General features: G+C 31.0%; 1 protein-coding gene across 1 annotated transcript; it reads left to right on the forward strand.

Annotated features, from left to right (window-relative positions):
• Positions 1 to 16,270: 16,270 nt before the first annotated feature.
• Positions 16,271 to 25,453, forward strand: LOC125072440 (CAPA peptides-like). The gene is made up of 4 exons (XM_047683069.1): positions 16,271 to 16,337; positions 22,637 to 22,744; positions 23,108 to 23,329; positions 25,210 to 25,453. Exons 1-4 carry the CDS (start codon positions 16,271 to 16,273, stop codon positions 25,293 to 25,295), a joined length of 483 nt encoding a protein of 160 aa, XP_047539025.1. The 3' UTR covers positions 25,296 to 25,453.
• Positions 25,454 to 25,933: the final 480 nt, after the last annotated feature.

A 25,933-nucleotide genomic window follows, 5' to 3' on the forward strand; every position in this document is an offset into this window, starting at 1 on the left:
ATAATTTTTTATTTATAATTTAATGGGTTCAATTTAATTGTGTATTTTAATATTCATAATATATTTAGATTTGTAACTACAAACTTTACGTGTCTAGTAATTATGTGACACGTTGCATCTACTGCCATCTAGTTATTTTCTAGCTGATTTGTTTATTAAACACCCCCCAATAGATGGCGCTAGTTGTATTACCAGTGCCATCGCAGTTTTCGTGTTTACGTTAGATGGAGTTTTTGTCGATTCCTTGTTGACACCTTAGTGATATTGCTTTTATGTAGAGGGCGCTATGTGATATTGTAAATCTCCTAAAAAAACCAAACCGATTTTCTTTATTTTTTTGTATGGTTGTTAATGAAGAGTTTTCAGTCAATTGTAAAATGATTGAAATGAATTCAATTGAACAAAGAGAAGATTAAGGAAACGTTGATTTACAAATTCCATACGATCTACTTGTAACTCTGCTGTATTATACACAACGACCATTTTTGACTATATTTAATAATGCAACACTGTTCCACTTCACTTCTATAAGTAGAAAAGTGATAGTAAAGTCCACTTAAATTTTCCTTCCAAAGCTATGATTTCAACATCGACGACATTCAAAACGCAATATTGAATTGCGAATCATAAATTATTCAAGATATCGACCGATGACATGGCATCGATTCAAAGTTGTTTGTTTGGTTTTTATCCTATAACCCCTTGTTAGTCAAAAACATTTTTTTTTATTTATTATAGAACATAACATAGTACTGATTTGCTTATTACTAGTCAAGAATCTACCACCGGTTCGGAAATTAACACCTCGGACCTTATAAGAACCGGTGAAGAATCTCAGCGGGTTTTTTAATGGCATTTTTTACAGCTATTGTATTCATACATAACAATAAATATATTTTAGTTATTTGAATTAGCCTGGTGGCGATCATCTCATTCCCAAGATGTGAAATTAACTAAGTCATTAGTGTATCCTTTAGGTCAAAGATGCTCTTTAAAGATTCCTTTAAATTTTACAATTGAATATTTTTGAAAGTTTTCTGGGATCCTATTGTAAAAACGTAGACATTGTCCAAAAGAATTACTAATCCTGTCTAAATGATACTTGGAATAACAAGTTTATGCTTGTTCCTAGTATTAATAGTAGTACGTCACAATTTCTGGACAAATCATTTATGTTTTTATGACATAAATACATCACATTATCAAAACAAATTTAGAAGCGACAATCATTATATTAATTATAATATTTAAACAAATTGAGAAGCGACGGTCACTATATTAATTTCTTTAAATTTACATCTTAACCAATCATTTGAGCCCATTTTATAGATTGCACGAATAGCCTTCCTCTGCAATACAAAAATGTTATTAATATCAGCTGCACTAGTTGCTGCTGCATCCCTAGAGTATAAGGGTATAAGACATTATACTGTGGAAATAAAATTAAAACATACTAGGCGAGCCGTGTCAACGTCAACTCTAATTTTTTTATCACGAAGGCTGCATAGCTGTGTTTGTTCGCCAATATATTTATATGGGGGCCCCGTTGGAGCATAGAGTCTATTGGAATATTATGTAGATAATATATTCTCATTTGAGTTGTGACCATAGATCATGTGCTATTATTATTATTATTTCAGGCAGTATTTGAGTAAGAGAAACTACGAAATGTTTAGTCGGTTTCTCCGTAGGATCTTCATTCTGAGCCGTTGTCATATCAAACTAATCCTATTACATGACTATTATTTAAACTAATCATATTTGTATAGAGTCATTATTTTGATTTTGTTATCCATTAGTTATATATGTCCATAGAAAACAATACCCCCGGTGTTCCAGTTGTCCATGGGCGGTGGTCACTTTCCCTCAGATGAACCTCCAGCTTGTTTGACAACTATACAATAAAAAAAAAACAATCTCGCGACTCTGTAAGCTGTGAACCGCAACATATAGCTTTCTTTGAATTTCAGTCCAATTATAAAACTCTAACGTTTCATAAACGACAATACGGATGGCTAATACAAAATCATTTCTTCCTTAAAAATCTATAAATAAAATTCAGCCAACACGATCCTAATGTCAGTCCACACATACCGTGGGTATCAATCGATACCTTTAAACATTTAAATGCAAGGAAAAACCCACTTGTGACCGTGAAGGAAAATAAGTACAGAATAATTGGTGTTACATACAAAGGCAGAATGGCGCAGAGGTGAGAATAGAATTTAAAATAGATATCGGAAAGGTACATTACCTAATATGTAACAAAGAATCTCCAATGAAATTTATACAATAGTAAAAATGTTTTTTTTTTTAAATAAATAAATAAATAAATAAATAAATATAAACTATATTTAGAATAAATTAAATAAAACATAAATACTACTTGGTGGAAATGATTGGAGTTAATTAATCCGTTTTGGTATATCACCCACTCATTAGGTATTCTGCCACCAAACAGCAATACCTACTAAGTATCCGGTTTGAAGTAACCAGTGTAACTACAGGCACAAGGGACATAACATCTTAGTTCCCAAGGTTCCCATTCACGATGTAAGAAATTGCTAATATTTGCGTTGACTACTTAACATAATATGGATGATTTGCTGGTCAGCCTACGTATATCTAAAACAAAAAACAAAAAATATTAATATAAATTAAGCACATGAAAATTCAGTGGTGCTTGCCTGGGTTTGAATCCGAAATGATCGGTTAAGATGCACGCGTTCTATTGCGCTACACCAAATCAACTTCTGTACCGTTCGATCGATTGCCGTAACAATTTGCATATAAAAACGGGCTATCCTGCGTTTTTCTATACCCGCTGGGTTATATTAGTATATTATCATGATCTTTTACTTCAAGGCATAGAAACTAAAATTTGAATTAATTTCTTATTTATTGTTTTTCGGTTTTAATTAAATATTTTAACATTTAATAAAAACGAATGTCTTAATAAAATTAAGATTGATTACGATAATTAGGTGCGTCTAGACTCGCCTTCTAAAATGATTTTAATTGCGATTTTTTTTTTATTTTTGTTCATATTTGTCAAACAAGGTCGTGAAGGGGGTGTAGGTGAATGAATTCCCAGTAAACTGATCGTGTTTTAAATCTCTTCATTTCCAAGTAAAAGTAGTTTTTTGATATTTGATGATCTTCAATTTATCGGATTGTAAGGTGCACGAATATTTTTCCTGAAACCTTTTTCTATGCTTTTTAAATAAATTCAATAACAAAATGAGTATGTACACAATTAAAATAAATGCCATAAAATTTTGCATTAACGTAGAATTTGGTTGTGTGTTTGTCCCTTTTATTTTCAGTGACCAAATATAATGCATTTTTATCTTTTTTTTCGCCGGAAAAACGATTCCCCCAGCCGTAGTGGGAGGGTATGTGAGATTCACCGATGCTGAGAACGCCTGGTGCGCACCAACTTATCGGTATACCCACTAAAAAACTAGCGGCGCCCATTCCGATGTGCTTCGGGCACAGTTGGACAAAGTGCTGACCGAAGCTCCGTCTTCCATCAAAGATCGGGCCCAGATACCTCATCTGGCCTGCACCTTAATCGCCGTCTATTAGACGCCCCTCGACGATGAAATAAGAAGGTGCCTGTTTTCGAGACGAGTCCAACATTCTTTCACTAAATCTCGTCGACTTTATCATAAATCAAGTTCAAACTAATCTTTAATCAAATTGGCTCATAAAAGTAATTTTGAATCGTCATGTTACAGTATGTGTTAAGCTACCAAGAGTTCGGAAAGTAAATTATACTAAAGAGTAACAGTAAGAAACTCAGTAGTTGTTATTTTTAGCTCAATACAAATTATTAATGTTTAACGGTAATATTACTGATACCAATCAGCAATCATGGGGCACATATCCGGATAAACTTTCATAAAGTCTTCATAGTATAAAAATATCGCTATATTATTAAAAAAAATTAAAAATGTACAAAGCGATATAATTTAATACTGCATCGTAACTTGTTTTACAAGGAAAGTAATTGTGTCAATGAATTTATAATATATGCAAAGTTAATGAAAATCACCCCATTGCGTCTCACAGACTATGTCTCATTCTGCTCCATCGCTTAATAAAGTACAGATAAGGCGCTATTCAGCCAATATTAATTATCTAATATGGTTTGGTATAAAATTGAAAAATTCTAAAAAAATATTAAAATTACAATATGGATATTACCGAAGCAAAACTACGGTGAAGTATTATTTTGTAACAAATCAAGTCAACGATGTCACCATAAATAACATTACTTTTTATTAAAAAAAAATCCTAAATAAAATGTTGAAGCATATAAAACCCCCTTGTTTAAAATTCTGTTAAGAAAATTTTAAAAAATCTTATAATTCATCAGTCCCTTTACTAATAATAAATGTCCGCACGCGCAAATATAGGCAAATAAAAATAAATAATCTTGATCCATTTAATATGACCACGCACGGACGATCTCGGCACTCATTCTCAATTTACAAGACACAATATAAATTATTCATTACGATGTAAGATTTACATTTCCACCGAAATATAAAGGCTAGACATAAAAATCTGTTATATTTCATAATATATAAAACAAGATACTTCTACGAATTCTACATCTTTCTGAATGCTTTTAACTATTTTTTGTGTAGCATTTGTAAAATTACGTTGAATGTTTTACCGCCCTTTCCATAATGCTTAAGATAACATTTTGAATCTTACGCTTATCTCGTAATGACAGAGCTATGACGCGGACCAACAACAACCTTGCAACCTAATATGGTGACCTGGTTGCACTTAGTTGCAACAACTTAGGACACGAATTAAAGAACACTGAACACAATAGTAATAACAGTGATGCTTGAACATTTTTTTAAAGATCACATTGGTAATAAGTTTATGAGATTAATAATTAAAGTAACCACCATAAAACCAGTTCCATTTTTACCAGTTCCGAAGGCGAAGGGTGACAGACGTTTTGCCTGGTGAGAAAAAGCATCAGGCTAGATAGAATGACGACATAAGCAAAATGGATGGTGGCGTTTGGAAGATAAGAGACGAAGGTTGGGTTCAGGTTTGAGCTCTCTAATGATTGAATCCAATGATGTCCAGCAGTGGACGAATGAGAGCTGATTGTAATAATGATATACAAATGTTACAATATATTATTTTTATATTTTTATGGCATAGGTTGGTTGACGAGCATATGGGCCAAGTGATCACCACCGCCCATAGACAATGGCGCTGTAAAATATATTAACCATTCCTTACGTCGCCAATGCGCCACCAACCTTGGGAACTAAGATGTTATGTCTCCTGTTCCTGTTGCACTGGCTCTTATACTTACCACAAGTTTCCGTTCCCTTTTTTTTCATTAAAACTGTATTAGATATAATTAATTAATATCAGTTGTCCACTTTCTATTTAAATAAAATATAAATGACAATCCTTCTTATTTAATTAGAGATAAATTTAGATGATGATTAGTGAGATAATTTCTAAATATTTAACCTAATAAGGAAAAGATTGAACAAATATTTTCAATGTAAGAAATTTTATTACGGGCGATTGTCATCAGACATACAAACACAATTTTGGGAATATTTGCAATGTATCAAGGATAAAGTACACGTGAGAATAGTCAATATTTTAACATGAGCGTCTTACGTAAAATATAATTTGATATATTGAAATATTTACACAATACCACGCAATCCTTCTTGTCGGAGGGAAACGCGAGGAGGGCAATTTATTTTTAACATTAATGATATCAATTCTATATAAGTATTATTTATATATATAACTTATTAAAGTATGCATTGGGTAATTTTTAGAACCGTTACTTTATAATTAATCTAAGGAGATTTATAGATTATGAACAATTCATATTTTTTTTGACAATTTATAAAGTCGCCTCATTATAATGTAAGGATATTCAGGTATTCAAAAAGAGTTGTTCATGAAAATTTGTTTAAATAAGGAAGTATAAAAAAAGGTAAGGTTACGAATTGAAAATAACTTAATAATTTTTAAGTTTAATCTCCGGAATGGTCTTCACTCGTATTGATATGCCGGTTCTGTTAGGTCTTGATGCTGATTAGCCTCGAAAATATTATGTGGAAGCTTGGACGAAGGTCGAGTTCTAGCTGTTAAAAATCGAGACCACTCTAATGATAAATTATTTAACAAAAAATCTATAAAAACGCTGACGACATGTCCCTTATTCTCTTAATAATATAATTATCTGTTCACGTTTGAATATGAATAAAAATAAAAATAATGAATCTACAAAATAATGTGTCCTCTTAACATTAATATGAAACGTATCTTCTGTAAAAATCAAAGATCCAAGCATTTCAACTGAAAACGGCCAGCTGGCCGCTTAAAGCTTTTTCAGCCCCGACTTCTACCCTTAACGTATTTCCCCTATAATGTGACGAGGTCTATGTGACATAGATTGTGGCATCGCACGACATGGCCATCAGTAATTTAAGCGTCAATAGCGTAGCTGTCGGTCGTCTAGTGAAGGTCGCAGGTTCGATGTGCAAAAACGAGAATGTGGTATTCAGTCGAAAGCCTCGTGTCCCATCCACTGGGAAATGTTTTCTTGTTATCAATTTAAATCTATAATTTTTTTAAATTTAATTGTAGGCATAGTCATAGTACATTAAGAACACAATTATCAAGTCATGGAGTATTTGAGATGAATACTCTACGAAAGTAATATATTGATTCCTTATAATACTTTAAAAGTTTTAATTTTTAAATAAATTAAAAAAAATAAACTGTCGTGTGTAACAACACTAAAGTTCATGAATGAACAGATCAAATTTTTTTTTTATATGTATGTATATACTAAGGGCACATTTCACAAGATAGATGTTTGTAAATAAGTTATCGTATCGCCACAAAGCGATGCAACGCTTATACATAGAAACGAAATCTTACTATTGGTTGTAAACTCGATTGAATATATTAAAAAAAAAGGAACCAATTAATAAATAGATAATATAATAATAACTCGTTAATCGATTTCCTTCGTGGTTGGACTTAACAAATTTTACCGCCAAATGCGGTATATCGTCGAGTTCCAGTTTGGAGGATGATTGAGCCAGCATATACATAGGACAAAATATCTTCCTTAAGTTAGTAGCGTATTTACGAAGTAAGGGATGTTAATACTTCTTACAGTACTTATGTCTATAGGTGATAATGGTCACCACTATTTACTCCCAGGTAGCCAATTCGCAAGTCAGCTTATATAATGAAATTAATAAAAAAATGTCTTTAATATAAATAAAAATATGTATTGCAATAATCATATATAACATACGATAATATTATAGATATTCTAAAAACAACTGTAGAAATAATATAAAAATCCATGTCTTTACTTTCATACATTTACGCTTTTTTTAAAGTTTTGCTATATATTAAAGATGTGTGTGATGGGTTTATGGGTTCAAGCACCACTGAATTTTCATGAGCTTAATTTGTGTTTATAATTTATCTCGTGCTCGGCTGTGTCTGTGTCTAATTTCAATGAAATTCTTCCACATTTGTATCCACCAACCCGTATTGGTGCAGCGTAGTGGAATGAGCTCCTAATCTTCTCCTCAAAGGGAGGGGAGCCCTTAGCCCAGCAATGGGAAATTTACAGGCTGTTACTATATACTATATCACTATGAAAGGATTGGTCAAAATTGAGATGAAATGAAAGCTTATATTGCTTGCTGCTTAAATTCATTATAGGATAACCAAAAATTAATATATAAATGTTTATATATTTATAGTAGTGAGAGTTTGAAAATATATTTTCTTTTTTACTTAAACTGACTATATTTTATTATTATTTGTTTTTGGTAAATCAAACCGTTAGTAAGGACCGCACTGGTTACATCTAACACCCCTTCTAAGTTAACTGAAAACGGAAATGCCAGCTAATTCAGTTTCCTGTCGCCCACGGGATAAATTAATTACACTATATTCAAACAAAGCGTACAAGCGCAACTGTAGTGAACTATGACAGTGATGTGACGACCATTATTGATATTCGGAACTGCAAATATCAAGCAATATTATTAGCGAAATCATGAAGACATATCACGAATGGTTTATTTTAAATTTAATTTTAATGATTTTATTTTTAGTAAAAATAAAAATAATGTTTACTCATTCCATTAAATTGCTTAATATAATATTTTACTGTATAGATAGTTGAGTCAGAGTGGGTCAACACAACACTGCATTCCGGAAAAACGATCCCATTATTAAAAAAAAATAATAATCAATAAAAATTCGCACATGCGTTATTTTAAGTCTTTTTGAGTACCAGTATTCAGGTGCCATGGTTTCAGGATAATAGAATAGACGTAACTACAAAGGTATTTATTGTTAAGCACTTCTATCAATCGAACACGAAACCAAGGGGATGCACCGAAGAGTAATTGTATCAGGCACGAAACCTATTTTTCTTGTTTTCACACAGTACATTCACCCCAAATTCAAGGGCAAGGTAACCGAATGATAATTCGTGGTATTCGTTTTATTACGGTCTCCGGAAAGTCGATTTTAAAATGTCTAAAAATCGGTATTCATAACCAAACTATTTAAGTTATTATATACCCAGTACTACTAACTCTATAGCGAGATCAACCCTACGTATTAAAATAAAATTCATTAAATTACTTAAACCAACATTTTCTATCATAAAATTATCATAATGTTGTACATTTATTTTAGTATGTTGTCTGAAGAATAGAGCTGGAATAGAGATGTCGGTGAATACTTACTAATATAAAAAAAGCAAAAGTAACCTTGTCTGTCTGTTGTCTTGTATGTTTCCTTTTCACGCTTAAACCACTGAATCGATTTAGATGAGATTTTGCATGGAGATAGTTTGAGGCCGGGAAAGAACATAGTTTATATTACGAAAATCATTCCTTAAGGGTGTGTAAAAAGGATGGAAGTTTGTATGGGGAGTCAAACATTTTTCGAATAAGGATTATAAAACTCATTATAATTTCACTAATTGGTAACTTAAATAATATTTATGCAATTTTTACCAAACAGACTGTATATGTATAATGTACTATGAAGTTTTATAAATTTTACACGGGTAAAGACGCGTTATCAGCTAGTTGTCTATAAGTTTTCGAAAATTTATTTGTAAATCCTAGAGTCGAAATTTATTGTACTTCTGGACGTACTGTACACACACACGTACTGTCATTCGCTGTACATTCGTCGTCTATTTTTTTGTTTTCATATAACGAACAGAGAAAACATCAACGTGGGATCGGTTTCATTCGACGTATATTTATGAAACAGAAACCCTGTTCTGTTATTTATGGAAATTAATGGAGCCAGTTTTTGTGTTACGTAAAAAAAATAAACAAATTATATCTTACTATTTACTTAAGAATAAATTCATGATGGTCAATATCGTAGAAAAAATACACAATACTGGATTAAAGAATACTGTAATAAATATTCTTTATAGAAAATCAAGTTTATTAACTTAATATATTCAATAATCATTATATAAACGTATTTTTTATATATTTTTTTATCTTTACCTATCACTATTTCCTGTACTGTAAAGATGTATTGAATAAAATGATTTTAACATAAAGATTCATTATTGTTAGCTTTTGTACAGTATGTTTACTGCTATTAAAAATGCGAAACTGACTCTGTCTGTCTATTACGCTTTTACGGTTAAATCAAGGAGTTGATTGTGATTAAATTTGCTCACATAGGAAACTTTTTCAGTAATGTTGGGGATAAGGGACTGTGTACAAGTTTAGGAAGCATTTTCTTCATATACTTTCCACGTCAGCGAAGCGAAGTTTAGCTAGTATAAAGTCGAACTCAAACTCAAATTCTTTTTTTCAAAGTAGAAGCATTACACTTACTTATTTATTGTCACGTTTTTTTTTTTGTTAATTTTATTATTTTCATATATTAAATATGAAGAGAAATAGCGATCGTTTCATTCCCAAGGTTTGTGTCAATCATAAACTCACTAATTGTATACTAACCTTTCGCACACAAGCGTTCCTTAACATCTTTTTTTTTATTAGGCAACAGAGGCATTTTGAACGCTTTCTGGGATCTTGTTGTAGAACTGTATGTATACATTGTGTCACAAAAGATTTAATGACTGAAAGGAGTAAAAGTTTGTTTTGTGTTTATATAAGGTTTCATTAGAATCCCTATCACTTGGGTCTCGGCACGGTGGGATATTTATTAAGTCATGGTTCCTTCATTGTCAAATTATATGAGGATAAACTACTGCATGCTTTTTTTCTTATCGAAATCAATCAACAAGTCAAACTGTACCCAACCAGAATTGAGTTAGCAGAGTATCTCTGCATAGCTGCACATTTTGGCAAAGTAAAAATAGGTATGTACAAGTATGATCTTCTACTTTACGTAGTAGTACCTTAACACATCTTTATTTTATTAACCTACTTTGTTCAACAAATGTAATTTGGAAACCTTTCATTTTCAATTTATTAGTATTTTTATCTTTCCCGTTACACTGCCCCACATTGGGCGCCAGTGACAGCTCTCGCGTAAAGGTTTCTGAAATATATAAAATATGGCGAACAAACTATCGGATAGCTTGATACAAAATATATATATATTTAAAGAACTATATTATTCTCGTCTAGTGTAAAATAAAACTCTTATTTTATACATTTATAAAAGTGTACTAACAATTAGGTAATTAAATTTAAGCAGACACAATCTCTCTAATGGATCTTATTAATACACTTATTCCCGTAAGAATTCATCCGAAAGTTTGAAGAGGTACCCCCTTATACCTTGGCGCAGTTAATATTAAACAGCTTTGTTTTATTTTAATTTACTACTTATGCGAGTAAGACATTGGACATTGGCAGTGAAGACATCACATTCCGTTACGTGTTAAACAAATTGCAATAACTAACATTACATGGACATCTCAATGCGATACCATGCCAACGGTAAGCCAGTGTAGTAACAGTCGTAACGGATAATGAAATAATATAATCACAATAAAGAATGAAGTTTGAAAATGGGGAAATTAAAGATACACTTTGTTTTGGTTGTCTAAATACAGTACAAGGAAAATATTCACTTTTATTTTTCCACAGATAGTAAAAAAATATTCCTTAAAGTTAATCTTTGAACCGAAATGGTTATGTAGATAGAACATGTACATATATATTAATGAATTAAGAAAGTAATTATTGATTTTATTGTCAATAATCCTCAGTAGAATCTATATTTATAACTTGATGGTACTTAATTGTAGGACTTATGGAAGGCCGTCTGGATATGTATCATCAGATGTTGTCTATGATAAAAACCGTGATGTTAGTATCACATACAAGATCTTACGCAATGCGATGTAAGGAATGGTTATTAGGTTGTTAACGACAATGGTGACCACATGCGATGGTATGTTGTCACTTGATGAACCAATTTATAATAATTAAAAATTAATATAATAATTAAAAGAATATAATGTACCTAATTATGTATAAGCAAGGATACGATGGTCGCTAGTTCGATTCTGATTTCTATTGATCCTAGGAAAAACTAGCCTAGCCTAGCCTAGTTGAAGAGAGAAAATAGTAATTCTTAATAATATATATATTTATTTTTAAATGAAGAATATAATTATATTTATTATTAAATATAAATTACCAGCTTCGAGTTTAGTTAAATGGCCATAGCTATACAATTCATATTAGCCAGATATTGTGTTAAGAGATGGGTCATCGTCGGTCAGGTCCTGGAAATAGTTACCCCGGGATGTAAATGAATTATCTGTAAGCACTGCGACGTGATTCCTCACCGCATGGAACAGTGATGCTCAAACTGTAAACAATTAATAACCAAAATTGATTTCAAGATTTTTTATACTTTGATAAAAAATATATATTTAAAAAGTGTGTTCGATGATTCTTAACTTGAATAAATGAACCTTTAATTAGATTTTTCTTATGTTTTATGTATATATGTAAACGATCCCTACGGGGTTTGAAAAATTAGAAAGTACGATTGTATTTACCTTTACTTATGCTGTTGACTAGTCGCATTTGAGAATGGTCACTGCAGCAAATCCAAAAGGACATCTTACAATCAGAATTATAAAACATTATCATAAATAAGATATCAGAGTTCTTATAATTATTATCATTAATTATATGTATGTGTTTATTATTTTATGAAGAACTGTTAAATCGAAATGATGTCACAAACTTACGAAGGTAATCGGATATAATATTAAAAAAAACCACTGTGCAATGTAATTATAAAAAACTTATAGAATGTACAAGCCAAGTTTCTTAACCTACCTAAAAAAATTCAGAATGATATTTATAACTCAAAATATAAAGTAAATTAAAACGGACGCTAAAATACTATATAAATAGATGTTGTATGTATCTTAACCAATCATAAGAAAGTTACGTAAGGAAGTTTGGGAAACGCTTTCGCGCGGGCGTCGCGTTCTATATAAACTGGGTTTCAAAGCGCTTTTCAGCATTCAGGCAACAGGTGGTGGACGTTGAGGTGAGTACAACTTACACGTTACACTTTTATATATATATATCCTTCATCGATATATTTCAGTTAAAAAAATAAGAAGGCAACTAATTCAAGTTTATTAAACTATTTTTTTAGTAAAAATCTATGAAAATATATATTATAATTATATATATTAGCAATTGTGTTAGCACACATAAACGGTATTTGTTTTTGTCTAATATTTGTATTATTTAAAATATAAAAAAAAAAGAAAATATTAAAAAATGACTTTAGAATTTAAAAGACCACAATAAATTAAATTATTTTTGCACGTAGGTTTTACACACAAAAAACATCTTAATTCTAATTTTGAAAATGGAATTAATCAAATTTTATTTTGACAATAGTATTATTAAATTGTTATTGTATAGTTGAAAGCTACTTTACTGACTCGTAAACAATTTATTGTTCCAAAATTTATTTAAAAAAAAAACAGTGTCGAATTACTAACATCCTTCTTTTTGGAATCGGCTAAAAATACGTAAATATATTAATTATCATACGTGTTTTTTATATTATTTTATATTAATTATTTATAACGAAAGTAAAATGTTAGGGTCGATGTTTTTAAGTGTAACATTTTAGTGAGCGAGTTAGTACTTGAGTTTATATGACGAGGTCCCATCGTTAATATCTATATTTTACGCGCTCCAATTATTAGAATCAAAAGTGTAATATCTTAAATTAATTTACACAAATATATTCCAATGATAAACAAATGACAAAAAATAATCAAGGAATAATAGGAATCCTCTTCTAAGATTAAATTTAAAAATCAACTATTTTACACTTAACTTAGTGGTAGGGCTTTATGCAAGCCCGTCTGGTTAGGTACTACCCACCTACCCAGCAATATTTAGTATTGTTGTGTTTCGGTATGAAGGTTGAGTGAGCCAGCGTAACTACAGTAACAAGTGACATAACACACCAGTTCGCAAGGTTGGTGGCGTATAGGTTATTTAAAGACAGTTACAACTTCATAAGGCACTAATGTCTATGGGTAGTGGTAGCCACTACAAAAATGACATATTTAATTGCATCAAGTGAAAATCAAAGTAAATCACTCCTTAAATATTTATAATATCTAGCCAGTCAAGCTAATTATATATTTTATATAACTAAATGTATTAAGCAGTCTTCATTTTGAGCCCTTATTTAAACCTGTTTTACCAGAATTGACGTTGGTCCTTTTAGGTATAAATATAAAAAAATATATATGTCTTTTGATAATGGACTTTATGCAATTACAACCTACTATTATAAGGGCTATATCAACAATTTAAACCTGGAAATTGTTATATCCTATGAAATATGATAAACTTTTACGCGGGAAATTATAGAAAATGTTGTTAACAACAAGCCGATTAGAAAAATAGAGAATGTTAGTTTGCAAACAAATACCAACATGTGTCCAAAATTTTGCACACCGTTTGGCAATGGCTTCAAATTTAGCACCAAATTTAGTACACACGTACTTTAGATTAAGCTAAACGAGAAATTGTAAAAATATTCCGTCTTTAAAACTAAAATAATTTGATGTTACACAATCTTTGACGTTTAAATAAAAATTATTATTAAGTCCTGTTACAATTCAAAGAAATATTCCTGGCTAAGTTAATTTAGCGAGTGAATTTTTTTACGTATTTTATTTTTCATCCAGATTGTTTGCCGGAACGAGATTGTCATGTAATTCATAAACTAACAGCGGTATACAATTAAATCCCGCTATGATCTTTTTGAGATGACATGGCCCAGTGGTTTGAACAAATTTTAAGCAAAGTTTGCGGATTCAAAACACAGTTTAAATTCCTTTTCGTATTTGGCGTTAAAACACATGCAGTTGGATCATGCATCCAAAAATGTAGGTATATAGTATTATTCAAAATAGTTACATAACAAATTATAATTCCCGTTGAATTCCGATTCTCTGGGCAAAAAATGAAACGGGCGTATCGTGTCAACGCATATAGAAACCCACACTAGGGCCCGTTCTCGTTCCTAGGGAATGTCAGTCCATCGGGTCTCTTACGATCATCACTTTCTTCTTCTTCGACTTCCACGGGAGCCAATAAAAGCAAAAACGTCGATAGTGGGAACAGCCCTTTAAATTGTATCAAAAGTTTTTTTTGTTTTTAACATATACAATTTGATATTAACTTTACTTTTTTTTTAATATGTGTAAGCCCGACGTAATTAGTTAAACGAATACCAAATTGTACTCTTGCAGGCTCATCAAACTCTCGTGAGCCGAAAGAAATCTCCCAGAGCGAACGAGTGAGTGAGTGTATTTAAAATAATCAGTATATTAGTAACCTGGTCCACACAAAACTGTCCACGTATTCTCTTTGTAACTTATTTGACTATCTGTTTATCCAAATTCAGGTTACATTACATTACTAAAAATCCTCCTGACCTCATCCCAATTTTTACTTGAGGTCGGGGCAGTATGTCTTTTTCTTCAATACTTCTCTGTCGACGTCATCTCACAAGTAACATTCTTTTTAACCCCCCTACCTCTATGTCCATCCACATCTATGCTCCAAGACCTTTCTCACAACATGGGCCTCATTGCTCATGTTTACATTTATGTATAATTACGTTAAAATCGGTTCAATCGTTTAATTCTAATAAGCACAGACTGATAACTTGCTTCCGTATTTATTTATTTTTTAATTGATATTTTCGTCATTTGACCACGTATTAACAATTAAATTCATTTCGCATAATAAAATTTACGATATTTATTGCATCTTTTATTTATAAACAAAATAATATACGTTTTTCATTAATTATTTAAAGCTATTCTTACTAACTAATTACGTTCCTTAAGTTATTGTAGGCGTAATTCATAACAAGACTTAATCTTGTCTTATGTTTTATGAATTGTTCCAATTTCAAATAACGGTTCTTTTCTTATAATAGATTCGCCTTTCATACATTGTAAGTGCGGTTACGTTATGTTGATAAAATATCCAAAATAATGTATCATCAGATCGTACGAAAACAAAAGACGGTTTATATTTTTTTGGGCATTTCTCTTGATCGTTTAGATATTTGGAATATATCTTGTGTAAACAATTCGTTATCGATTCATATTTAAGCAATTGGGGATCGAATGTAGTATTTTGTAATGGTACGTACGTGTAATTTGTTAGGAGAATAGATAACCGTAGTACCGTCGTTACTTCTGATTTTCCATAACACAAGTGTTTTAGCTACTTACATTGAGATCAGAGTAACGTATGTAATGTTGTCCAATATAAAAAAAAAAGATAACGTCTGAATGGCAACGATTACTTTTCGATTCGATGGCGATAAAGTGACAAGTTGTTAATAGCTTTTGTTCCTAAATGTTTGGTCAGTACGGTAAAAGTTGTTTTGCTTTTCGTCGAGAAAAATTCAATAGCTGCTTGGAGTTTAGAAGTCGGAAGCATTATACTTCTGTATTTCGAAATTAACAATTATTATGAGGTGGATGTTTGCCAGTAAGCCTTCCAGTTATCGCTTATTTGTCGATAAACATGTCTTCTGACTTCTATCGTTAAGCCTGCATCTTTACGCGGTATCTAAGGAGCTTAAGTTACGCTGTTCTGTAAATTGAACCACATTGACCTATGTTATTATATACATAGATATATGTAGATGATTATTATTTTAAAAGAATTTGTTGTCCACAGAAAAAATGCAGTCCGTAGCCAGATTGTGTTTCTCGGTATTACTGCTAGCATCAGTTGTTGCCAGCTCATATCGTAAGTACTTTATATTTTAATATTTTTTTTGTAATGATATATTGTCAATAATTATTTTCAAGATCTAAACCAGTTATAGCTGCTTTTCCAATAAATTTATATTGAAAACTTTTATGTTACCAACACGCGGTCGTTTCGGCATAATGTGCTAAAATATATATAGGCGATTAAATAAAGAAATGATTCGTTTTACTTACGAATAGTAGAAATAACTAAGAGACGCAATTCAGAAGGTACCGTTAGCTTGCTACCTACGAATCAGAAGTAGGATATATGTATGAAGACGAAAGATACATATGTCTCTCTAACTAAAAAGATAACGGCAATTAGATTGTACTGTAGTATATTAAGTAATATAATGTTGCCATATTCAAAATTTACAAATACAAAAATTAATAAACATACTTTGTATTAATATAAAGGAGAGTACTGGTGTCGTTACAATTTACAACCAGGAGGGGCAAACTAGGCATATACCAGTTATGGAGACGTATTTGTTGAGTACAGAATGTTTTATAGTACTAACTGTCTTTTGACGATGGTGACCAGCATAAAAAAATCTGTCAAATAAAAAAAATCTAAACCAAAAAACAGGCATAGAAGCTGATTACCAATAATAACATGATCAATTCGTCTCTCATGTGTAAAAATTCTGCCACATGTGTACAAATTCTGCCACATGTGTATAAATTCTGCCATATGTGTACAATTCTGCCACATGTGTATTCCGCCAACCCGCATTGGAGCAGCGTGGTGGAATATGCTCCAAACCTTCTCCTCAAAGGGAGAGGAGGCCTTTATCCCAGCAGTGGGACATTTACGGGCTGCTAATGCTAATGAAATTCGTCTAGACATTCGAATACTAATACTACACTAGTATCTGATATACTCGTTCAAATTAATTACATTTAAAATCATATCATAAGAGAATACTTATGTGCAGTAAGGCTCTTATCAAAGATTTGAATTAATGCTATTTGTGTTTAAAATTAAGGCGCAGGATTATTTAAATTTAAGAAAACAAATGAGACAAGAGCCTTTTAGCTACAGCGGTGCCAATATTATGATAATATTAATTTTTTCTTAAAACACGAATGTATTTTGTAGGAAATGAATGGTTAATTATTATAAATATATTAAAAAAAAAACTGATATAGTTTATTTTCGAAGTCCTACTAACTGAGCAAATCCTTTAAACTTTGAATGTAGGCCGATTCAGTATGGGTGAATAAGAATGTGGTAAAGCTTCTTCCAGGATGCATGCAGGATTTCTCAGGATGTGTTTCCTTAATAATAATAGCAATGTTATCACCGACTACTGCACTATGAAAACATGCGTCATATTCGATTCCCATATACGGCTGCTTTATATGGTGGAAAAGAGAAACTACTGATCTTCTTGTCGGTTCTTCTCGGTAGAATTTACTTTCCGAACCGGTTATTGCTTTATTTAATTAACTGTAACACGATGATTTAAAAGTGTTTTTATGAGCTTACTTGAATGAAGAATATTTAGATTTTTTACGCTTCAACATATCTGCAGTAAAGTAGACCACCTGCATGAAAGGACGCTCCTGGCAGTCTCCGATTAAGAATCATGCATCCACTGAACCCTCAGTATAGTCTCTAGGCTTCTAGTCATAACAATTTTAATGATTTCGCTTTAATATGGGCGTAATAATGGATACAAAATGAAAAGCTGCGAAGCAACAGGATTTAAATCTCGGTTTTTATTGTGTAGGTATCACCGTGGGCTTACCCACGTCGATGTTCCAATTTATTTTTATCAGGTGCCGTTTGACAAATATTGACAATGAATTCTTTAACTGAATTTAATTTAAGACATAATTACTGTTAAAATATATGTCAGCATGTAGATTTCTTCGCACAGCGAATTCATATACAATTTTTTATACTATATTCCAACCGCAACAGGAAAAAAACCAAATAAACAACATTTGACAGCAAATTGACGTGATATAATTCGTCGAGAGCTTGATTAATCTATGATATTAACTATGGATTTGCGAAAAATGGCGTTTTAATGTCAACGAAACTGTAGTCGGAATTTTGGAAGTAAGTTTAAAGTGGAAATAAGTAGTTAAGTGTAATAGTGTTGTATTATAAATAAAGATATATTAATCATAAACTCTTAGTAGTGCACAATAAAGCTGAGTTATTAGCAAATCGCATGAAATACGTAAATCTATGGTTTTTTTCACTTTTTTCCTACTTTCATTGGAATAGGTTATACGAACAAATTTTACGCAAGTGTAATCGTTAGTAGATTTTTAGAGATATACTTTGTATATAACGTGGATTTTATTCATACAGTGCTACGTCCGTAAGTATAGTATGGGCTGATAACTTGATATGGGGTTCCTTGAACCCATTGGTAATTATAATTTAGTAATTTTAATTTCCAAGCTTATTTAGTTAGTTATGAATGTATCTTTCGGTGTGATATCTGTTTGGAACACATGCTATTATCATAGTGGGTTTTGGACGTTAACGATATTGAAAAAGGTTTTCGTCTCATCAGTAACTTTGCTGGCGAGAATCCCTTAGAGCAATGCGTCGAATGCCTTACCGATCCAAGACTTGAACATAATTGCTAATGCGCAGCGACTGCGTTTTTTGCAACGCCAGGTTTATCCTATATTTTTTATAAACAAAAGCAAGCAAAGTTTCGCTAAAATTAATTTTTTTTTATATAATATCGGTAGGTGGACGTGCAAATAGGTCACCTGATGGTAAGTGGTCACTACCGCCCATAGACAATGGCGCTGTAAGAAATATTAACCATTCCTTACATCACCAATGAGCTACTAACCTCGGGAACTAAGATGTTATGTCCCTTGTGCCTGTAGTTACACTAGCTCCCTTCAAACCGGAACACAACAATACTGAGTACTGCTGTTTGGCGGTAGAATATCTGATGAATGGGTGGTACCTACCCAGGCGGGCGTGCACAAAGCCCTACCAGCCCAGCCCTACTACTAATATAAATATTCTTGTTCTTTTAATAATGTATTTATTTTGAAATATATATATATTATTTTTTTTAAATCTTGTAAAAGATTACTTTTGTCTCAAATGTCTTATCATCAATAATTTCTTTTTTTTTGTTTTTTTTTTCTTTTTCTATTTCTCGTTATGTTTGAGGACCTATAATATATATTCGTACTTATTGTAATTTTGTACGTATTGATTGTAATTTATTTATTGATATATAAAATGCGTATTATGTATTTACATTTATTTATTAGTTTTAGTTATATAGATTAATGTTATTTTATTTATTATTACTGCAGCACCCACCTCATCTATACTAATATACTAATATTATAAATGTGAAAGTAACTCTGTCTGTCAGTCTGTCTGTCGCTCTTTCACTGCCAAACCAATGAACCGAATTTGATTAAATTTGATATGAAGCAAACTTGAACTCAAAGGAAGGACATAGGCTACTTTTTTGCATAGCACATGACAACCAACCCCTAAAACGCGAGCGAAGCCGCGGGCGACAACTAGTATTCTATAAACTATCCTAACCTACACCGTTGGTTGCCTCTTTTATTAAGGCTCCATGTTGTATTTTCTTATTTTCTCTTCGTAGTGTACAATGAAGTATAAAGTATAACTCCGAAATGTACCATATAGCATAGACCTCGCGTACACAAAGATGTACAAAAACCAATGAAATCAATATCAAAATATACTTAATTCTTTTGAACAAGCACTTTTGAATCGTCATTTAACTTACTATTTAGAGTAAAGCTACCACCGGTTCAGAATGTATAATCTACCGAGAGGAATCGGCAAGAAACACAGTAGTTACTCATTTTCTACATCTAAAAATACAGTCATGTTAGTTAATTACAATTATATATGTATGTTATATATATCATTAACTCCAACTCTCGCTTTTTTATCATCTATATAATCTTCTATCGAATAATATGCCTTGGTTACCAATGTGATTTTTACAAATTATTTAAATTTATGAAACGGCAAGGTTAAAAATGTCTGCGTAATTTTACTATAAAGCTGCGGTAAATATAGCATAAGGCGCGTCATGCCGTTTGCTGTAACGAGTCAAACATGACTCGAGTCTGCCTGGCCCACAAGACGCACCATAAGATGTTTAACAGAAGGTCACAGGCCTCACGTGAACATAACACAAAGAACGTATAATTTTAACTACTATACTATCAATTAACTTAAGTTGATCTGTGAATTGTATCTTCCAAGAAACTTAAAGACGAATCACGAAATGAATAAAGTTTCCTAAACTTAATTATTGATTACGTTCACACTAAAACTTAGTTTATTAGAATTGTTGGAACTTTCATAAATGAAATGTTCAATGGACCGACGCACGGGAATATGGAATCAAATTTATATAGTTATCAAACTATTACGTTGTAGTATTATTATATTGTACAAGTTTAGACCGCTGTTATATATTTAAATTGATCTTTAATTGATAAAACTAAGTTTAATAAATAAATATATTTTTAATACTGTTAATATCAATTACTTTTGTTATAAATTAACGTCAAATTATTTTTAAAAGCGGCAACATTAAACAGCTCGTATTGATTTTGTCAACAGATAAAAAATAAAATTATGAAAAGTGAATAATTACTAATGTTTGTATACATGTATGTTTGATGAGTATATTATATCCAATTCTAATTGAATTTGGTTTAAAAATGAATTAACATAGAGCATGCATAAAGATATTTTTTAGTAATTCATGAATAACCTACTTTATAAATGAATCAACATATCTTAAGTATTAGAAGTTAATGTTACATAATAAAGAATAATATAGATAAATCTTAAAGCTCAACAGCAATTCAGTTAAAAAAAAGTTCATCCAAGGCTACTTACTAAATATAGCTACATTTAGCGAGTACTTTGTGTTTAATACCATATTTTATATTGGCTTTGTACAATCATTTTTGGAGGGGGTGTACCACCCACTCATCTGTTATTTTGATAGCTCAAATCGGAATTGGCACTGGACTGAACTGGCTTTGGATAACATTGATGCGATCAATCAAATACATAAGGGTCACGAAATCAGAGTGGTACCACATATTAAGAAGTCGTTATATCTGCGTCGTGCAATTATCACAGGTAGTGTTAGGGCGGTAAACCACTTACCCAGATAGTTCATAGGCTCGTATGTCATCCTAAAATAATAAAAAAAAAACGATTTATTTAATTTTATTAAAAGACTAACTAGAAACTCTTTCTTTCGGTTTTGCTTAAAGTAAATTTAATTAGTGGAATTACCACCATATGGATTTTTTGGTATTTCCAATTACCACCTAAAAATAATAATAATATTTTTTTATACATCTGTGTATCATGTATGATGATTCACTTAATAAGTAATACATGTAGGTACAATGTATTAAATAATACGCTAAACTTACTTTAAAAAAAAAAAAACATTTTGATTATTTAAAAGAATTAACAGATCGAACTCATTGAAAGACAAAACAAACATGCACAGAACATAAATATTTATATATAGTTTGCTTTTACTAGTTTCGGATTTTCTTTTCTAGTAATATACATAATATCAGGCAAAGGTCTCATAAAACTTTTCTTTACGAATGATTGAAAATAAAAAGTTCGTAGTATGAATATAAAAACAACAGGTAAGTTGGGAGTCACATTGCTATTAGGGGCTGTTTTGGTGATTTGGTGGATATAGATAGATACATAGTGTATCGATATTCCACGATTGGTTAAAAAGTTTATAGTTTTAATTTTGTGATTATAATTGTTACTGTGGGTTGTTGGTCTAAAATTTGAACCTACCTTGGCTCGATATGTAATTTTTTTATATTACAAAAAAAATCTTGGTATTTGATTATGTTTGTTAACTAGTTCGATACTTAAATTTTCTATTAACGAGATTCAATTAAAGATGTAATAAGCTGCCGGTACTGCATTCAAGATTCTTGGGTTCAGGTTTTTCACCGTCTTTTCTTATACACGTAATAGAGATACAACAGGAACGTTACTAAGAAACGTACTTAAAAAAGACAATTTAAATAAAGGACGTTTTTGAAATTTTTTTTGAACATTTTTGAAGGTATCTCAAGAATGCTTCATAATAAAGTTTACTATGAATAAAATAGATTTGATTGTAAATAACGCTGAACGTGGAACGTTTCGAACGCAAAAATATTATAACCATCACGTGTTCTAAGTTAACTGCTCTTAATTTTTTAGGTTAAGGAATATGTAAGGTATAATTTGTTTTTATTTTGCAGACAGCAGTGCGAAGCTACGTCGTGATGGCGTCCTGAACCTATATCCCTTTCCAAGGGTGGGTCGTGCGTCGCATCGCACTTGGCAAGTTCCGACCAACGACTTGTTAGGTAAGTATTTTCAAATTTAAATCTGTTTTAGATTTTTAACACAGCTTCAAATATTTTCTTACATGTTATAAATTTAATATTTATTATAAGTTGGCATAGTGGTAGAGTTTTTAATTATTTTAATTATCATTTGTAAATTCTTTGCCAAAGAATCTAGAATCTGTCTGAAAGCGATCGGACATTTCTCTTAGCCATACTCGCTTCTCTCTTTTTGCCACAATTGATGTGCCACTAGAAAAAAATGAGATGCAGCATTGTTTAACTAATCATTCCTTAACAACACAATTTGTAGGTAAAGCCGTTAATGGGAAACTTAAGGTAAACCTAAAAATAACCATTCTAAATTATACTTACACACAACAGATGGTGATCAAATAAAACGACAGCTATACGCTTTCCCACGAGTCGGCAGAATCGATCCACTTCGTTCAGAGGTCCAATTATCCCCACTTGAAAACATGCTGCTTGGTCGACGAAACCCGTTTGTCAAGCGGCAGATTTTCTCCGAACCTCAAGCAGAGACGGACAGCACGGCGATGTGGTTTGGTCCAAGACTAGGAAGAGCATACAAGAGGGAAGAGGACGGTAAAATATGACTATATGATTATTTAATTGGTATTTCAGATTTCTTCGGTCTTGACAGTATTACAATAATTACTAGGATACGACCAAAATTCCTTTATAATAGAAAAATCACGTATTTAAATAACTCTAAAAGAAAAAAAACTTTTAATATGTCATTATAATACGTATTTTTTTTTAATATGTGGATTTGATGATCATATTTGCATTGTGTTCAGAATAAATCAGTTTAGCCAATGCTAAAAAATATATTTACATTTGTTAATATCTGTGGATCAAAACTTCCTAGTTAATTTACAAACCAGAACGGCACAATAAATTGAGCTAACGTAAAAAAAACACTTACCCAATCTAGCTAAGTTTAAATTAAAAATAAATAACTAAATTTTGAAAATTATCACGAAAGTGCCAAGTATGCATCTTGGTAATAACCATTACCTTCTGCTACGAAAGCCCTATTAAAAGCTAAAGGCCAATCAATATTGTAAGCTTTGTGTATTAAAAGCTTCACTTAAGTTTCATTGGTGCTCGTATATAGTCTTCTGTAGTCTAAGTGGAGGAGCAATGTTGGCCCACGTGCACACTAACTGCACTAAGAATTAAATTTTCATAGTTATAAATAATTTTTATAACATTATATTGATTTTATTTGTAATGTTTATGTTTGTTTGTACGAACGAAACTTAAATAATTATGTTAGGTATTTGTGTATTATTATTATTACGTTCGTATTTCAATCTTTAAATTTATTGTCAAAATTATGAACATTAATGACTGAAATAGTTTTATATTAAAATGTTTACAAAGCAACGGTTTGTGAGTTTAGTTGGTTATCGCACTTAGGTCAAAGTTCGGCTTTTTTTGGAGGTATTTCGAGTCTCTTTATACTTTGTTGACTAGTTCTCAACGAAATGATAACTTCATACATTTAATATATCGATGTTGATGATATATGCAAAATGTAGAGGAAACGATAAGAATATACACATAACCTGTTTAAAATTATAAAAGTTACAATATTTTTTTAAATTTTTAGTCTTCAATTATGTTTCAATTATCTGTGGCGCTTCCACTTTAAGCCTTTCAAAGTCAATTACCAAACAATTTTCACTTATAATGTTTGCTTTCCTCACTATACACGCAAATTCTATAAATACTAGGTAATACGGAAATTTGGTTTAAGTAAGTTAGTGATTGAAGTTTGGTATAACGAACTTATTTAAAAAGAGAATTTGCATGTTCATAATTAGACCTTTTTAAATCCTTCCTTTTTAATAAATCCTTTTTAATAAAAAAAAATCTATTCGAGTTTGAAATTGGAATTTCAAAATTATAATAAAAACTATACATATGTTGCTCTCTTTGGCATTTCCTGTGAAGGACTACCGAGTTAATTGGTTGAATGGATTATCTTAATTAAGTTTAAACATAGGAACTATAGCTGTATGTATAATCGTATAACATATCGTAGATCTCTGGCAGGGTAGAAATACTGGAAGTAATTAGCTTGGGTCAATTATGATCTCGTGTTAGAATTCTTACTAACATATCGAGCGGTTATTACAATGAGTATTTTTTTTTGTATCTTGGAAATTATTCTTACGTAACACATGTTTGTATAGCTACGTTATATAATTAAAACACAATATGGCTATGTTTATCGTATGTGGTACATAATTATTTAAGCAAAAATAAACACAAGTTTCAAAAGTGTTCGTCATAAGCGACCAAATATTAATATATAATAATATAATTAGACGTAAATAAAAAATTACTTTCAAAAAATCTTCTCGTGAAATTGTCACTGTTTAAATGCTTTATCATATTTAATATGATATTATAATTAAGAGCACATATTTAATGTATGATCTCAATCTTTCCAGATGTCACTCTGAAATATACGGACCAAAGTGAACCAGAACAGTTCGAAGACCAAACTCGCGAAAAAAGGCAAACATCGCGGACGTAATTTTGCAATAACGGACGCCCACTTCCCACCACAGCATCTCCCTTTAAAAATAACATTTGAAATTACTTCCACTTAGTCTCAACAAAACATTCATTTTCAAACAATTTTAGCAATAATAATTTAGTTAAGTAATTATTTGTAGTAATATCAATCGCCATAAATAAATTTTTATTTCGTCTTATATGGTTATTGTATTACAAAAACATTATATAAAACATATAACTAAAATGATTATAAGAAATAAGAGTATTATTTCTTAGGTCATCAATTCATCTTACACATATAGTTACACCCACCCGATATACTGTATAACCAATCAATACAGGTAACATAAGTTTAAATATGTCAATTTTTTTTTTAAATTCTCTTTAAGTAAATGAAATCGTAAATACCGCCAAGTAATTAACCGTACTTAGATTAGGTATATTTTGTTAATAAGTGTTGTAATTATTAATAATCAATGTAATTTTTTTTAACAATGCGTCAATCTTTTCCATGGCTGGTTGGATTTATGATATTTAAATCCTTGAAATTATTTTCGCATTGCAAAATTATGCTAAAATTATAAAGTGATTGTTTATAATATTATAAATAAATTAAATAAATTTATGCAACGATACTTACAGCTTTGTTTTAAT

Source organism: Vanessa atalanta, chromosome 21 (genome assembly GCF_905147765.1).
Source record: "Vanessa atalanta chromosome 21, ilVanAtal1.2, whole genome shotgun sequence".
NCBI lineage: Eukaryota > Metazoa > Arthropoda > Insecta > Lepidoptera > Nymphalidae > Vanessa > Vanessa atalanta.